General features: G+C 44.3%; 1 protein-coding gene across 1 annotated transcript in view; it reads left to right on the top strand.

The window, feature by feature from the left end:
• Positions 1–11,545: 11,545 nt before the first annotated feature.
• LOC128423984 (probable C-mannosyltransferase DPY19L1) overlaps positions 11,546–18,367 on the top strand; it is a 35,952-nt gene continuing 29,130 nt past the window's right edge. Inside the window, exons 1-6 of the mRNA XM_053409691.1 lie at positions 11,546–11,703; positions 13,651–13,719; positions 14,736–14,760; positions 15,602–15,689; positions 16,636–16,773; positions 17,205–17,325. Of these exons, the coding sequence (XP_053265666.1) occupies positions 11,586–11,703; positions 13,651–13,719; positions 14,736–14,760; positions 15,602–15,689; positions 16,636–16,773; positions 17,205–17,325 (559 nt within the window). The 5' untranslated portion in view covers positions 11,546–11,585. The remainder of the gene's footprint in view (positions 11,704–13,650; positions 13,720–14,735; positions 14,761–15,601; positions 15,690–16,635; positions 16,774–17,204; positions 17,326–18,367) is intronic.

Raw genomic sequence — 18,367 nt, 5'->3', positions numbered from 1 at the left:
CGGGGGGGGGGCTTATCTGGACCCCACAGGCAGCAGCAGGCAGTGCCTGGCAAATGCTCCCCACCTGCTGAATTTCTAACTGCCAGAATAATCGTAAATGTAGAAACCAATCCAAAATAGAAGGAAGGAAGAAAAGGGGGAAGAGATAACCACAAATTCTGCTTCTCTTCCTCATGGAGCTTTGCCTCCAGTTGGCATAACCCCTCATCCCCCTGAGAGCTCCAATATAGGAAGGTGATGGTGCAGACATCCCCAAACTCGGCCCTCCAGATGTTTTGGGACTACAATTCCCATCATCTCTGGCCACTGGTCCTGTTAGCTAGGGATGATGGGAGTTGTAGTCCCAAAACATCTGGAGGGCCGAGTTTGTGGGTGCCTGCATATGGTGCTTTAATGCCCAGGAAATGGCAGGTGGTGATGATTATTTATTAAATTTGCATGCCACCCTTCATGTGGGCCATTTCAGTGACTGAACCCTCAAGGTAAGAAGGCCTCCTCTGCAGCCTCCACACGATCCATTCTAGAGGTGGGAAGGAGCCCAGAGACCCCTTAGACCCCCAGCGAGAGGCTGAGTAATAATAATAATAATAATAATAATAATAATAATAATAATAATAATAATTTATTATTTATACCCCGCCCATCTGGCTGGGCCTCCCCAGCCACTCTGGGCGGCTTCCATAAAAACCAAAAATACAGTAAAATATCACACATTAAAAACTTCCCTGAACAGGGCTGCCTTAAGATGTCTTCTGAATGTCAGGTAGTTGTTTATCTCTTTGACATCAGCTGGAAGGGCGTTCCACAGGGCGGGCGCCACTACCGAGAAGGCCCTCTGCCTGGTTCCCTGTAGCTTTGCTTCTCGCAATGAGGGAACCGCCAGAAGGCCCTCGGCGCTGGACCTCAGCGTCCGGGCAGAATGATGGGGGTGGAGACGCTCCTTCAGGTATACTGGACCGAGGCCATTTAGGGCTTTAAAGGTCAGCACCAACACTGACGGAGACGGAGCTTTGCAAGCAGAGGCTGCTGCTGCAGGAAAGGTCTGGCTGCTTCTCTGGGAGCCATTGGCATCAAGCGCCGCCCACCCCAGAAGAGCCTGCTGGCTGATGAGCTTTTGGCTAGCCTGGAGCGTCAATCAGCCAGCTAGGGAGGGAGGGCGAGGTGCCTAGCCAGGTAGGCTGCGCAAGACAAGCAGGCTAGGGTGTGGGGAAAAACTTTTACATTTTATTTCTTATGACTTCAAGAACGTGACCAAAGGCATCCCAAAGGGAGCAGGAGACTCTGTGCCGCTAAAACAGAACCAATCCATCTTTGGAAGGCCAGGTGGCCACCCCAGCTGGGGGTTTGCTCCTGGATGAGGCTCTTCTGGCTCCCAGGGACCATTGTGACAGTCAGGGCTGTCTTAATTATATGCGGCGTAGGGTGCAAAGATCCGCTAGGCACCCCCCTCCCCAGGTTGTCCAGTCCCAGGCACGCAGGTGGGTGGAACCGGCCAGCTGCCTCAGCGCCTTGCTGGCTCACTCGTCCCCAAACTCACGGCGCAGAGCCACCCGTAGCAGAAGAGCCTTCTGTGGCGCTCCGACAGTGTTACGAAAAAGGAGCAATGCAGAAGCGAGCTCCAGGTGGCTGGGATGCAAAACAGGTTGTTGATGTTATGGGACTGTACCGTGGGAACAAGGGACAGTCTATTCAGTGCACTGAGCACCGGATGTTAGCTCAGAGTGTCACATGACCCTGTACTGGAAGTACATGGGTGGAGTTATTCTCTCTCTGCAGTTGGTGATGAGAGAGTTCAGACACGATTTCTCTGTACTGCTGGAAAGACAGGAATAAAGGCATGTAAATATATTTCTGTCTGTCTCTTTCCCCTCCCTGGCAATGGGAGGGGGAGAAATGGTGTGTTCTTCTCACATTAGAGGAGGATCGCCGATTGAAGACCTCCCCTGGTCTTGCCGGGAGTCGCTGACAGGGAGGTCAACAAGAATTCAAGCTGGGCACCTGGAGGGTGGCCAATTCCTCTGGCTTTTGGCTTGAATTCAACAGACAGATGGGCACGATCTTCCCTGGACTCAACTCTCGGGCCCCAGACTCTCAGCCTGGCGCCCCTGAGAGCCCAGCGCCCGGGTGCCCCGCACCCCTAGTGCCTATGGGTAAGACGGTCCTGCTGGTGGTCAGGGAACCTCTCTCAGCCAGCTCCGTCCAGCCAGGCCACAGCCTTGCTGCATACCTAGGCATTCTCCAAAGTTTATAGAAAACAAACCCTTATTTTCTGTGCCTCTACTTTGCTTCCAATCTTATAGGTACTTAATCACCTGAGTTCACTATTACAGGGAGTTATGATTTTATAGTTCCAAGTTCCAGCACTTTGAGAGGCAGAAAATAACTTATTTTGTTCTCCCCGTAATACAGGGAAAGATACCCAACTAAATCATACTCAGAGTAGATCCACCGAAATCAATGGGCTTAGGTTAATTAAGTGCATTGATTTCAATGACTCTATGAATAATATTGAATATCAGCCCACATTTTTATGAATCTATATCATGTTCTTCCCTTAGTCAAAAAGTCCCAATTCCTTGAGCATAGGGGAAAAGACAGCTGTTTCTTTTCTAACACACTATTTGATTCTTGTTGTTGTTTAATCTTAACCAGAGATCCATTATAAACTGAATTGAAATAACTGGGGCATTTTCATTTAATAAATAAATGCTTTTTGTAATGCCCCTTCCCCGATTTCCAAAATACCATATTTACTCGAATGTAATGTGCCATCAAATCTAATGCACGCCCTAATTTTTGCAACATAATTTGGCAAAAAAAGGTGTGCATTACATTCGAGTAAATACGGTATATCATTTAAAAAGAAAAACTGGCCACACCCATGTTTACACTTTAGCCACACCCACTTCCATATTTCAACCACTCCCACTTTGGCAAGGAGCCCTCAAGGGCTGAGCATCAGTCAATGTAGTTGTTGGCCTGAAAAAGTTTGGCCACTCCAAGTATTAGAGTAATACGGTATCATTTAAAGATAGGAAACATTTATGGTATTTCTTAATTGCTACATTAATATAGTTTTGCACACAGTGCCATCTGTTGGTTATACAGTGTAATCCTCATATACGGCAGAAACCTTCTATTAGCACCTGTTAACTATGACTTTTAGGGACGCGGGTGGCGCTGTGGGTAAAAGCCTCAGCGCCTAGGGCTTGCCGATCGAAAGGTCGGCAGTTCGAATCCCCGCGGCGGGGTGCGCTCCCGTTGTTCGGTCCCAGCGCCTGCCAACCTAGCAGTTCGAAAGCATTCCCGGGTGCAAGTAGATAAATAGGGACCGCTTACCAGCGGGAAGGTAAACGGCGTTTCCGTGTGCGGCTCTGGCTCGCCAGAGCAGCGATGTCACACTGGCCACGTGACCCGGAAGTGTCTGCGGACAGCGCTGGCCCCCGGCCTCTTGAGTGAGATGGGCGCACAACCCCAGAGTCTGTCAAGACTGGCCCGTACGGGCAGGGGTACCTTTACCTTTACCTTTAACTATGACTTTTAAGCTACACATTCTGTAGTAACTTTGCATTGGAAAGAATAAAAATTAGATGTCAACTGATTAAATATGCTTAGCTTAATCAACTGAATTTTAGTTGAGTTACATATTAAATGAACAGTACATACATGATTTGCTGTTGTAAAACCCCATGGAAGTTCAGACACTTAACTGGTGGTGGAACTCTTGCTATCAGTTATTTGCGTGGAAATTTTTCCGGTGCTTAATTTTTCTTCCACTATACAAAATGTGAACATGGTAACCATTTACTGAGCGATAATTTACCACAATGTGCATTTAGCCATTTGACAAGCCAGAATAAAAGTGTAACAATAAATAAATTTCTATTGTCCTTCCAGTCACTTTTATTCTCTTTTTTTGCCATAACAAGATATTGTCACATATCAGATGTGATATAACTGTCTATAGCTTTAAAGGACTATGGCAAGAACTTCCCGTTCCTGCATAAATTTCCATCTCCCTCTTTGAGCACATGTAAGCACATTATGCAGCGTGACAGAGAATCCATCAGTCTTTCTTTTTTTTTTTAAAGGCAAACCTCATTTGGCTGAGCTGGAATACTTTATTTAATATCCTGCAAAATATATTGTAGTCATAGACTTTTTCAAAATAGCTGGGGCATATGAAATGACTGAATTCATTGCAAATAATATTGTTATATTTAAATTACACAACACCTTCCTGTTGAAAATAATGGCATACAAATTTACACTTGGCTTCATAGCGGACAAGTCACAATTTAAAATACATATTTTGTGTTGGATCCAACCAAGGACATCACCTTTAAACATACCCTTCAACATTTCTCCGATGAAAATGGGGATCTCCTATGACATAACAACAACAACATAGATATTATAAAAGATATCTGGGGGAAGATCTCCCATGTTCCAAATTTAGGGGATGTCCACTGTGTGGTGACACAAGAGAGAGCCTTCTCCGTACTGCTGATGTTTGTGAAATGCCCTCCTAGAGAACTGCAGAACTCTGACTGGCACCTAGATTCAGGTAGGTAGCTGTGTTGGTCTGACGTGGTCAAAATAAAATAAAATAAAAATAAAAATTGTCCAGTAGCACCTTAGAGACCAACTACCGTATTTTTCGCCCTATAGGGCACACCGGCCCATAGGGCGCACCTAGTTGTGTGTGGGGGGGGATAAAGGGAAAAAAAATATTCCCCCCCCCAGGCGCAGGGCTGGGGCGGGGGAAGCCCAAGCTTCCCCCGACCCCAGAACAGGCTGCTATCCGCAAGCCTGGGGATAGCAGCCCCCAGAACAGGCTGCTATCCGCAAGCCTCCCCAGGCTTGCAGATATCTGCCTGAAGCCCAGGGCGCGCTACTCAGTGCGCCCCAGGCTTCGGGATGCAGGCTGCTATCCGCAAGCCTAGGAAGCACAGCGGGAACTCCCGCCGGGCTCCCAGGGCTTGCGGATAGCTTCCTGAAGCCTGGAGAGCGAGAGGGGTCGGTGCGCACTGACCCCTCTCGCTCTCCAGGCTTCAGCGAAAGCCTGCATTCGTCCCATAGGACGCACACACATTTCCCCTTCATTTTTGGAGGGAAAAAAGTGCGTCCCATAGGGCGAAAAATACAGTAAGTTTGTTCTTGGTATAACTATCATGTATAAGCTATCATGGTATAAGCACACTTCTTCAGATACACTGAAACAGAAGTCACCAGACTCTTATATATAGTGGGAGGGTGGGGTGGGGTTTTTCTCAGGAGGGTAGTAGGAGATGGGTGATTGACTCAATGGCTATGAACGACTGCAATTACGGTAGCCCTACAGGAAAAAGCAAGGGATAGTATGCAGATGATTAGCACATGTAATGAGACAGGAATCCAATATCTCTGTTCAGACCAGGTCTCTCCATAGTTTTCAGTTTCGTGATAAGTTGTAATTCAGCAACTTCTCTTTCAAGTCTGTTTCTGAAATTCTTTTGTAATAAGACAGCTGCTTTGAGATCCTGTATTGAATGTCCTGGGAGACTGAAGTGTTCTTCTACTGGCTTCTCTCTCTTGTGATTCCTTGTGATTCAGTTTTATGTCCATTTATCCTTTGATCCTGAAGCTGAGACTCCAGTACTTTGGTCACCTCATGAGAAGAGAAGACTCCCTGGAAAAGACCCTGATGTTGGGAAAGATGGAGGGCACAAGGAGAAGTGGATGACAGAGGATGAGATGGTTGGATAGTGTTCTCGAAGCTACAAACATGAGTCTGACCAAACTGCGGGAGGCAGTGGAAGACAGGAGTGCCTGGCGTGCTGTGGTCCATGGGGTCACGAAGAGTCGGACATGACTAAACAGCAACAACATCCTTTGGCGTAGGGTTTGGCCTGTTTTGGGGACGTGGGTGGCGCTGTGGGTTAAACCACAGAGCCTAGGACTTGTCGATCAGAAGGTCGGCGGTTCGAATCCCCGCGACGGGGTGAGCTCCCGTTGCTCGGTCCCTGCTCCTGCCAACCTAGCAGTTCGAAAGCACATCCAAGTGCAAGTAGATAAATAGGTACTGCTCCGGTGGGAAGGTAAACGGCGTTTCCGTGCACTGCTCTGGTTCTCCAGAAGCGGCTTAGTCATGCTGGCCACATGACCCGGAAGCTGTCTGCGGACAAACGCCTGCTCCCTTGGCCACTACATGGTTTGTAAATGTTCTCTTCTGCACCCCCACCTTGGTATCTGTGCATATGCAGGGTGGGTTATCAATGTTTTTAATAAGCGAATAATGCCCTCTGGTCATTTGAATAATGCATCTGGAGCTTTTTGCTCTGAAAGCACCCCCTGCAATGCCTATGCGGTCTGCTTGTGACACACCATGTGCAGGATTGCATGGCTGCTCTGCGAGAGGCCATGGATGGTTCTGCCTCAAGGCAGAGGATTGGATTAGATGGCATTTTGGTTCGTTCTGACTTTGATACTGTAATGTCCAGCTCCAGGCAATTATCCATGCATGATGACAGTATTAGCCTTTAGCCACCACACAGAAAATTAAGCAGATAAGCAAGCATCAATTATTTTCCCCAGCACAATTACAAACAGAACCTATATGATAAAGAATCTATTAAAATAGAATCTCATATAAAGGCCAACTGGTGTGAATGTAATTTATTCTAAGATGTATAGTGATTAAATATTTAATTTTACGTACACCCATGTATAGTCTGTCACAGCAATTGTTACAGGCACTTTTGTTTTGTAAACCTGAAAAAACCAGCCTCCAGCCAAGCACAGAACATTATTGTTTTGCTCAGAAATGCATACAGTGATATAACAAAGGCTTTTCAAGAGATCAGTCCAGCCAGGAAGAAAAGAATTCTTCCAAACAGAAGCACAATTTCAAGCTGTTTCCAGATGACCTATTTACTGGGCATTCATCCTGGTTTGTTTGCACGAAGTGTGCATGGAGGTTGGACAATGTTGCATCAAACAATTGTTGTTTCACCCCTTCTAGTGCATTTACTTATCATGAGAAGTCTTATTTGGGGGGCGGGGAAAACTCTTGCTATGCAAGAACGCTAATCGACTTTAACCGTGCAACCCAAATTTGCTATTCTATTATTGAATCCCACCTGAAAATGGGGACTGTCTAGAAGTGCCCTCAGACTGGGGTTGGATGTTGAGCACCTAGTCCCACTAAATTCAACAGGAATTATTCCCAGGGAAAGTGTGTGTAGAACTGCAGCCTGAATATATTCATTTCCAAGATTTATTAGATGCCATTCCAAAACAAATGTATGTGCAATTAAATAACCAAGTTAAAATTTAAAATCAATCTTCTTCTTTTAAAAAAACGTAATTAAAGTGGGATAATTTATAAGTGCAGAGGCTTCGTGTTATGGATCTGTCCATTAATCAGCTTTGAATATTCAGTATAAAAACAGGAATGCTGCTGATTAGGAACTTGCTCATATGTCTGAATATTCTTGATCGCTTAATGTGACTTGACCCCTTTGACCACCCTGTTTTAGTCACAATCAAGGTCCCAGTGCAATTTCTCCCACATTTTAACGCATAGTTACAAATGAAGAGAGAATTTCAATTAGCATGAGCAATTGCGCATACAAAACCAGGCGGGTAGTAGTTATTCCAGATCAATTAATAAGAGAGTACAAAGTGCGGTTTTGTGTATGAACTCTGGGTATGGGTTCTGAGGAATATAAATTACTGCAGCGTTACTGCTCCCCATGAACATGTCCTTAAATCTTCCTGCTTTACAAAGAGCTCTCAATATGTGAATATTTGCAGCAGTGGGATTAAAAAGAGTAGACTTATGTCTCAGTAAAATCCATCTGCAAAGAAAGCCTTTATCACAAAACCCAGATACTGTTAAATCCAGGGTTAGATGCTTAGCTAGCATAAATCAGTGTTTATCTATTGACTTTGGTGGAGCTATTTGGGAGACTAGACCAGCTAAGGATTGACTCTTTTTTGAAAAAGCAGCCTCAAAAGGCAGCAAGCCCCGGCTCCATACTTTCTAAATAATGAATGGCAAGACAGTTCTCGTTTCAAAGACATTGTGCTTTATTTGTAGCATTCTTCGCCGGAGGACAGAGAAAGCTGGATAAAGCTTCTAGAATGTGGGTGGACGTGACTGAGAGTGTAACAGTACACAAAAAGCAAGAACTAATGGGATGCAGTTTCTGTGGTTCAGAAGCTAGCTAGTGAAGTGGCACATTTTAAATTATATATATATATTTTAAAAGTACAAGCTGTTCTTTTGTATGAACAGTTTATTGATTAGGGCACTGATAGGCAGAAGGTACACTACGGTTCACCTGACCAGAACACTACAGTTCACCAGTTTTGGATGGATCACTTAATCCTGGCTAGCAAGTTCTTGCAATAAAAACGACAAGGCAGATTTTGATCTAGGAAGGTTCCTAATGCTCTTAAGGAAGAGTACATACTCAAGAACATATAATGCAGATTAGTGATGCCAGAACTGTTAGGAGATTAGGACTGTGCACTCCTTCTTTGTAAATGTAAGACAGATTGGCAGGAAATATTTATTTATTTTTTTGAAAATTTGACCAAACAAATATCAGGACAGGATGGACAAGGCATCCGAAGGAGCAGCAGCAAAAGTAGAAGGAATCTGAAATGGAGAAAGCTGGAGATAAAAATCAGTTAATCACAAAGACGTGTGGGCAGCAACTGGGGGAATCCAGCATACTCTTATGAGTTTGTACAGCGTGGTGGTAGTGGTAGGCTGTATATCAGAGCTCCTTTTAATTTCTGGATCCATCATGGATTCAATTCCTGGAACAGCCAGGCTAGCTTCCTCATAAGGTAATGACCGTCTAAGTATGGGCCATTGTTAACAAAGGAAGTGGCTCTGCACCAGAAAGAAAATGGGTGCCACCCCCTCCCTGAACTTGCTGGGAGTTAGAAAGACTCTGTCCGCAAAGCAACTTTACTTCTTTGACAAGATTACTTCATGAAAAAAACTCCATAAAAGGCATAAGGAAGGCAGATTGCTGAATCTGTTGTCTGTGAGACCGGTGAGAGCTAGGCCTGAACATTTGTACCCTGCCAAAAAGGCTCCCAGAGCAGCTTAGTAAAGGTAAAGGTACCCCTGCCCGTACGGGCCAGTCTTGCCAGACTCTAGGGTTGTGCGCTCATCTCACTCTATAGGCCGGGAGCCAGCGCTGTCCGCAGACACTTCTGGGTCATGTGGCCAGCGTGACAAGCTGCATCTGGCAAGCCAGCGCAGCACACGGAACGCCGTTTACCTTCCCGCTGGTAAGCGGTCCCTATTTATCTACTTGCACCCGGAGGTGCTTTCGAACTGCTAGGTTGGCAGGCGCTGGGACCGAACGACGGGAGCGCACCCCGCCGCGGGGATTAGAACCGCTGACCTTTCAATCGGCAAGTCCTAGGCGCTGAGGCTTTAACCCACAGCGCCACCCGTGTCCCTTCCCAGAGCAGCTTACAGGAATTCAAAGCAAGGCTACCTGCAGGCTTACATTCAAATAAATAGATTACACACAACACACAAGGGGAAAAGGAGAAGGAAGGCCAAGGAAAATAAAACTCAAAAAGGCAGGCACCAATTTTCTAGGCGGTTGCTCCTATATGGACACAGTTCAGAGGCAGGAAGTGCCTGGTGCAGCTGGGCTTCCAGCAAAGCAGGGGCAAGGAGCCCTGGCATGGACAGAATGGCTGCTCCCAGATGACAGTTGTCAGGAGAGGAGGCCTGATTATTATTATTATTATTATTATTATTATTATTATTATGAGCAATGGAGCTGGCCTGTCATATCCTGAGCTGCGGAGCCTCTTTGTGCAGGGGCAGTCTATTCCTGCATCCCAGCTGCTGGAGAGATGGAGTCTAGCTTTCTCCCAGTTGAAGTGTTTGAGGACTGGGACATTCGCGGAGAAACCAAAATGCTTGTTTACAGAGCTATTTGCTTCTTCCAGTACACTAGCATTAGTTTGCCTGTCTTCCCAAGTGATGTGTAAGATTTTTCGGAGACACCGCTGATGGAATCTTTCGAGGAGTTGGAGATGGCGTTTATAAGTGGCCTATGTTTCACAAGCATACAGTATGGTTGATAGATTTCCGAAAAATCTTACACATCACTTGGGAAGACAGGCGAACTAATACCAGTGTACTGGAAGAAGCAAAGATCACCAGTGTTGGAGAAATGATTCTTCAACATCAACTTTGTTGGACTGGTTGTGCGGATGCCTGATTACAGTGGTGCCTCGCAAGACAAAATTAATTCATTCCGCGAGTTTTTTCGTCTTGCGATTTTTTCGTCTTGCGAAGCACGGTTTTGGAAAAGTTTTGGAAAAGCTTCAAAAATCACCAAAGTCTTCAAAAACCTCAAAAAAGGCTACCACACGTGCTATGAGTTGCTCCTCGAAGTCAAGTCACAACTGTATTAACGGTGTTAAGAAAAAGGAAACAAACTTGCAAGACGTTTCCGTCTTGCGAAGCAAGCCCATAGGGAAAATCGTCTTGCGAAGCAACTCAAAAAACCAAAAACCCTTTCGTCTTGCGAGTTTTTTGTCTTGCGAGGCATTCGTCTTGCGAGGTACCACTGTATCGTCTTCCAAAGCAACTACTCTGTTCCGAACTTTAAAATGGAAAGCGTAATGCTGGTGGTCAACAAAAGAGGTTTAAAGACTGTCTCAAGGCAAATCTAAAAAAAAATGTAGTATAAACACTGACAACTGGGAAACACTGGCCTGCGAGCGCTCCAGTTGGAGAACAGCCATTACCAAAGGTGTCATGGGCTTTGAAGACACTCTAACTCATGACGCAAGGGAGAAAAGTGATAAGAGGAAGGCACGCTTGGCAAATCCACAGTGATCAACTCCCACCCGGAAACCCATGTCCCCACTGTGGAAGGACGTGTGGATCCAGAATTGGCCTCCACAGTCACTTACGGACTCATTGTTAAAACCGTGTTCGTGGAAGCCAATCTTACTCAGCTACAACTGATCGCCAAAGTGATCGCATCCCAGCTGCTGGGGAGATGGGACATATTCCCTTCCTGCCTTTAGGATCGCCGCTGATGCAAAGAGGCCACGTGGGAGGGGGGAGAGAGGGGGTTGGACTAGATGACCCCCGGGGAGCCCCTTTCGAACTCTGGAATTCCACGCGGCGAGAGGGGAGGGGGCGGGGCCGGGGGCGCGCGCGCGCGCGCTGCGGACCGACAGTTGCCCGGGCGCGCGAGAGGCTCTTTCTCTCGGCCGTTACCTCGCCGCGGGAGCGCGCGCGCGCTGCGAGGGAGCCTCTTCCCCCCGCTCGGGCCTCGTCCCGCCCCGCTCCGGGAATGGGCCGGCCGAGGCGAGGCTTGGCCAAGAAGGCGCCGCCCCCCTCAGGCGGCGGCGCTTCCCCTTCCCCGCCTTCCCCCCCTCCGCCGTTACCTCAGGAAGGCAGGCGGCAGCAGCAGCAGCAGCGGGGCCTGAGCGGAGCCGGCGAGCCCGAGCGCAGCCCCAGCCGAGCCCACGCCGAGAAGGGACCGGCCCGCGGCCTCCAGCAGCCTCTGGGCAGGCAGCTCCCCGGCGGGGCCTCGAGCGCCATGAAGCGGGGGGGCGCCGGCAGGAGGGCGGCGGCGGCCAAGAACGGCGGCCCCCGCCCGGAGGAGCAGCGCGAGCGGCTGGCCCGGGGGCTCCGCGAGTGCCAGGACTGGCTGCGCGGTGAGAGGCGGCGGCGGGGGGAGCGGGGCCCGGCCCTTCCCGGCGGGCATACTCGGGAGCAAGCGAGCCCACCACGGGGCTTCTCCCCCCGAGAAGTGATGTGGCGGAGGCGGAATTCGCTTCCGTGTGAACGCGAACCCTTCCTCGGAGTTAACGGGAGTTCTTCTTTCGGGGAGGGGGGATGTGTTTCACTTGCAATATTTGGTTTCCGCCCCCCTTCAAAAAAAATACATTAAAAAAAACTTTTTAAAAAAAATTACGTCGAAGGAGGTATCCAAACGTGTAACAAAATGCGGCATTTTTTTGGGAAACCATGCTCAGAAATAAGGTTGGCAGAAAGGAAGTCAGCGAGTCGTCAGGATAGTTAGAAATAGATGGATGGAGAGGCGAGCGATGGGAACACATTCGTGCAACGGGAAACGGGTTTGCCCCCTTTGGATGAGAAGTCACTTCACTTGTCCTTTTGGATGTTTTTAATTGTAGATTGGTCTTTATTGCATATTTTTCGCGGGTAGGGCTTGAATGGGAATGGAAAGGATGCAACCTGCTGCTCTATTCTTGGAAGGGGTGAAAATGGGAAGGGCTTAGATACTGATGGGACCGAGAATTTATGAGTGAGAAGGCAGAGGACATCACCCTGACTTCAACTAGGGATGCTGCTCTCTAAATCACCCTTTCGCTGGGACGATAAATTGTTCCTTTAAATCAAGACACCCAATAAAACCTCTATGGCTCTTTCATTTCTTCAGTTTGCTTCTCTGATACTTGGAAGGTTGGCAACCTAATGAAAATCCTTGTGATCAATTTCAGTGGTACTGGGTTTACATTTATAGATCTTAAGCAAAGGGTTGTGAGGTTTCTTTTTTTGGGGGGGGGGTAAGTTAGGCTTTTATTTTCCATGTTCCTGTGATTTTTAAAAGTGCTGAAATCATAAGAGCCGTACCTTTTTCTCTGTAGATTGTGTTCTATCAAGCTGTCTCCTAAATTGTGATGTAAGAAAAACATGGTGGGGTTTGTCAGCTTTCCTTAACAGTGCAGAACATGATTTTTATCTCCTTAGGTAACATAGTATCTTTTGCTGGATTACTACAGAATTGTTTAAGGACTGTGCATACTTGTCCTTTCCTCAGGCAACATGCTATATAATATGGTGCATAAGACTGCAATCCCATGTGTTTTCTAAGGAGTATACCCCACTAGAATCATAGAATCATAGAGTTGGAAGAGACCACAAGGGCCATCGAGTCCAACCCCCTGCCAAGCAGGAAACACCATCAGAGCACTCCTGACATATGGTTGTCAAGCCTCTGCTTAAAGACCTCCAAAGAAGGAGACTCCACCACACTCCTTGGCAGCAAATTCCACTGTCGAACAGCTCTTACTGTCAGGAAGTTCTTCCTAATGTTTAGGTGGAATCTTCTTTCCTGCAGTTTGGATCCATTGCTCCGTGTCCGCTTCTCTGGAGCAGCAGAAAACAACCTTTCTCCCTCCTCTAACCTCACTGGGACTTGCTTAGGAGGAAACATGAATAGGATTGGTCTTCACATGCAATAAGCTTATTACCTAAATAACTTTTAAGGCTTTTAATTTAACCAATAGCATGAATTCAAAGTAATGATCTGCATTTGTTTGAATTGGGAACTTAGATCTGCATTTAGTCCAAGTATTAATAATCATGCAGAAACTAAACAAAATGTTATTCAGGTTCATTTGGACTATACATGCTGTAACTCAGTATTGATACTTGCTATTGTTGGTGGTAGTGGTGTAAAGCCCTAGATTCAAATAAAAAAAAATTGCAAAAAAGTGCACATGAAAGAACTTTGTAAAAGTCATCTCTTTTTGCCCAGAGCAAATTTGTGAACTGCTGTAAGTTGAAATACAACTTTTAAAGAAATAACTGTGCAATTAGAAAGTCTAATGAAATTATTTTGTTTTTTAACACAGCTTATCTGAATGAAACAGGAATCTTCATCGCAAGAGCAGATAGCAAGATATGGATTACCCTTATAATGGGTAGGAAGAAATATATGTTTACAATTGTAGTTTTTTAACAATGCAGTCCTCCATTTCTACTCAGAAGTAACTCTTACAGAGTTCAGTTGGAGTTACTTCTAGGTAAGTGTATACAGGATTGCAAGCTAAGTCTCAGCTGTTGGTATGCTTTTGATTCTAATAAAGACAGAGGGTTGTATCCAGTTGTGTGCCTCTGGTGTTGGCAGGCCTTTTGATCCAGTAGAGGTTGCTGTGAGCTAGTGTAGAGAAAATGATTTTTTTCTGCAGTCACCTAGCATGCTTTTCTAAAGGGTCCCCAACCCTCTGGAGTAGATCTTGGGAGAGTACAGGAGGCAGTATTAGGAAGTGAGGGTCACTGAAAATCACACACAAACCTACCTTTTGATAATGGAAACTTCGCTGGATTGAGGAGGGTTCTGGCAGTGGAGGGACACAATTGGATAGAGGCCAATGTTACTAGATTACTTCGGTTCATTAAGTATGATATTGTCACTGTTTGAGTACTGTAGATGAAACTTAAGTTCATTTAACTTCATTCTTAGAGTTGATCTCACATTTTCAGACATCTAGTGACCAAATACTTGAGGTTTTCACAATTCTAATGACAAGGGCCCTAATTTTAAAGTAAGATACATGTGCACAATTCGCCATAGACTTCATGTACTGGTGATACAATCTCTACTGTTTTCTGATTTGTTCATACTACGTAGCAGAGGTTACACTGATAGTTTAAGTGTGCATGTCTCTGTGCTTCTAGTGTAATGAAATTGCTCTCTGGACATAGTATCATGATTCTACCTTCTGAGGAGCCAGTATTCAAATAGTTTGACTTCAGTCTTTGTTGGTCTGGGTCATGCTCTCATTTGTACAGTTATATATCTAAAATACATTAAAAATAAGAAAGAGTAATATTCTGGGTCCCTATTGCTGTTCCTAAGAACTAGGTGTAACTTTTAAAAGATTTTTAAAACAGGAGGTTGAAGTAACTTACCTTTTTGATTATTTGTTTTAAACAGCCGCCGTTGCTGGAATTCTTCACTGGTAAGTTTATCTCTGTTACAAGGTCTCAGCAGGCATGTGTGTCTCATCAAGGTCCACCTAAAATTGTGATCTTGTTATATTATTAATGCCTTAGGCAATAGTTCCTATATTTGAGTTTTCCTGTCTCTCTCCTTTTATATGGACAAGCAATCAGAGCTTCAATCTCTCATTCCTTTTTACCCAACCCTTTTTGTCTACCCACACATCTTCATGCATGCACCTTCCCCTGCTATATTTTTCTCTTTGGGGAATGGTTTATTTCCCAGGTCCAGAAAGCTAGACCCTTTCCTGATGAACTACCATGGGGTGGATCCAGAGTTTGAAATTCGCCAGGCGCATTTTGCACCTGGCTACTGGCCGCTTATGGGCTGATATCTGGGCACCAGGACGGCACCTGATGTCTCCATCATCTGGAGGTACATGCCTGGGGATCCTTGGAACTTGTTTGCCTTCACACACTAGCAATTCACACACTGTAGAATTCAATCTGTGATATTTTATCTGCACAATCAGAATAAATTTCAGGAACTAAAAAGTTGTATTGTAAAATACGACTTTTGAGCCATCTGGCCCTGTTTTGACAACTGTCATCCTGGTTTAAGGAACCATGTGGTTCTGCTTAGGGAAGTCTGGTCCTCTGCATCCTGCATAGAAACAGAGTGGGCTGGGGGGTGACAGCTGTATTGCCCTGTTCCTCATCTGCTATCCTCTCTGTGTAGGCTAACAAAAAAAAGTACACCATTTATTTTTGTGATCTCATTTACAAGGCTGTTGTAATTTAATACTAGTTCCTTTAAGCTGCAGATTTATTTCTGAGTTTTGTTGTTTTTTGTTTCTTTAGGTGCCATATAACAGCTCTCTTTGAAAATGACCGCCACTTTTCTCATCTTTCAACCCTGGAAAGGGAAATGGCTTTTCGAACTGAAATGGTTAGAGCTTCTGTACTTTAAGTGACACTGCTATTTTTAAAGCTGTTACCCAAAATGTGTTTTTAGTGTTTTTCAGCCAGCCATGGATACTTACCAGTTCTGTAATAGTAGTTTAAAATAGTATACATTCTTGCCTGTGATTTATTTTTTAAAAATGAAACAGACATGAAAGTGGATTTCTGAATCAAATGGGTATTGCAAATATTGGTATGATAAGCTATTAATAAAATAAGATTTTAATTTTTGTCCTTTCATTCTCTCAAATTACCTAGAATGATTTAAATTTATATTTAGTCGTGTTTATTCAGCATTTCTGGTCTTCTACTTTTTGAAAGCAAACACTGCTTACAAATTATTTTCGGCTGAGTTTGGACATCACACTAAACTGTGGCAGCAATGAGTGTAGCCTCCCTTTAGGTTCGTTCACTCCCCACTCCCACCCTGTTCTCTAGCATGTCTGTGAGAAGATTGGAAGCTTCCACTTCTGTGTTTTTAACTGCAGCTTTTCACTTCACTGTCCCAACAAACTTTAGTAAATTCTATCTATTTTTTTTTAAAATAAGCCAACTTTGAATTGCAGTTTTTAGCTACGAATATTGAAATAAGTCAACTTCAAACTGCATTTTTTGAAGCTGCTGTGTTTCAATGAACCTTGTTTGTTTGTTTGTTTGTTTGTTTGTTTGTTTGTCACTAACTGCAAAAATAGTCTTAAAGCATCTTACAAGTTTTTAAGGAAACATACAGTACGAATCACTGTTGTATTAACAAGCAGTGCCCATCCTTCAAGAATAGGGCACATCCTAGGTGTGGTTTTAAAAAGGTTAAGTAGATTCATTGGTACTTAAATTAATAGCTGTAATTTATTGACTTCTGTTGCTGTAAGAGAAGAATACAATGTGAAGGTTCCTGCTAATTAATTTCATCTTAATATATATATTCTCTTTAGGGTCTTTATTATTCTTATTTCAAGACCATCACTGAGGCACCATCCTTTCTGAATGGAGTCTGGACGATTATGAATGACAAGCTAACTGAGTATCCTCTTGTAATCAACACATTGAAACGATTTAATGTCTATCCAGAGGTAAGGCACTTCTTACATTTTGGCTTTAATTCCATTATGTGGTTGTATGCATAAATCCTGGAGCTCACATTTTGATGTCAAGGCGTAGGTAAAACTCTACAAAACTCCTTGCCAGTTGTAGGAGGGAGATAAATACACTGTGGTTATTTTAGTGCCAGAGGCGTATCCAGTGCAACAGCTGGTTCAACCCTTAACATAAAACCTGGAGAAGGCTGTATGAGTATGCTTTGTGGTACAAGATTATTGGCTCTGTAGTTTGAGCTTTCATCTCATAAACAATGTTGTAAGAGGTCAAATGTAGTATCCTGGAAGAAAAAACATCTTAAACTAGACAGATATTGCTGAATAGCAACAGATAAGCTTCTTTTAATCATCAGGATAATCTGAGTCAAAAAATTCTTTTGAAATTCTAAATCCTATTTTCTGCACAGGTTGTTGTAGGCTTTTGGTACCGATTATACACAGAAACGATGAATGTGCTGGGTATTCCGACAAAGAAATGTTGGACAGTGAATAGAGGAGAAGACCTCAGTCCTGTTGAGAGCTGTGAAGGCAAGTGTTGCTTGATCTTTGTTCATTATTGGATGTTTTGTATGATGGCATATGAAACACCAGAGGAAGGCTTACAAAGCCTCCTTTGTGAAGGCAAAGAAAAACTGAGGTGTTTGCTACATCTGTGGACTGATGAAAGATTTTAGCTTGCAATAAATAATTTGCTAAATTACAAAAATAAATTGCAGTAAACAATTTACTATATTACAAAGAATCTTCAAGTGGTTTTTTAAAGATACTGAAGGGCATGTGTGCTTTTTCAGGTTTTGTAAACTTGTTAGATGAAAACGCCATCTTTAGTTTTTCTGTCAGTTTGGAAACCTTCAACCTTAACCACACATTGTGTCTTAGCTGTTCTCTATTTCACCAAGAAACAGGGAGTATGTGGGCAAATTCACCCCGGTCATCAGTATGACTGATGAAACATAAACATTCATCTCAAAATAATAAGGATGGCACCAGTATCTCAGCAACAGACTGAAAGTTAGGATAGCTAGGAGGGTAGGAGAAAGATTAGTAGCTGGTTGCTATATTTCTGTAAATTCATGGACCTTTCTCCTGCTCCTTACTCAGTCTTAACTGCTGTTAAGATGGCAGGAAGTACTGCATTTGCGGTGATTGGATACTTCCAATTAGCAGCCACAACACTCGTACATTTGATTCCTTGCAATAATGCTTCTGGATCTCAATCTGTTTTCTTTTTATATCAGGCTGGAAATTTGCAATCTCCTAGATGGAAATAACAAAATGTACAGTCTTATGGATTTGTTTTCACAAATTAGGTGTGCATCATGCCTAACTGTTACACAGTTGCATCCTTTTTGTTATCCTTGTATTGTTTTACAACTGCAGTCATAAAAAGTTATAGATACATGCATATTGACAAATATCTCTTGCAACTAATGACAATGGAGAAAATTGTCTCAGTTCCTGGGCTTAATTTATGACAGCAGACATCTTTTGTTTCAACTTTTAAATGCCTGCTGACTTTTCTTTTCTGCCAGGTCTGTGCAGGCAATTAGGAATATATCTTTCCACAACA

This window comes from Podarcis raffonei, chromosome 12 (genome assembly GCF_027172205.1).
Source record: "Podarcis raffonei isolate rPodRaf1 chromosome 12, rPodRaf1.pri, whole genome shotgun sequence".
NCBI classification, from domain to species: domain Eukaryota; kingdom Metazoa; phylum Chordata; class Lepidosauria; order Squamata; family Lacertidae; genus Podarcis; species Podarcis raffonei.
The sequence above is the reverse complement of the archived record's forward strand: the minus strand, read 5'-3'. Positions and strand labels throughout refer to the sequence as shown.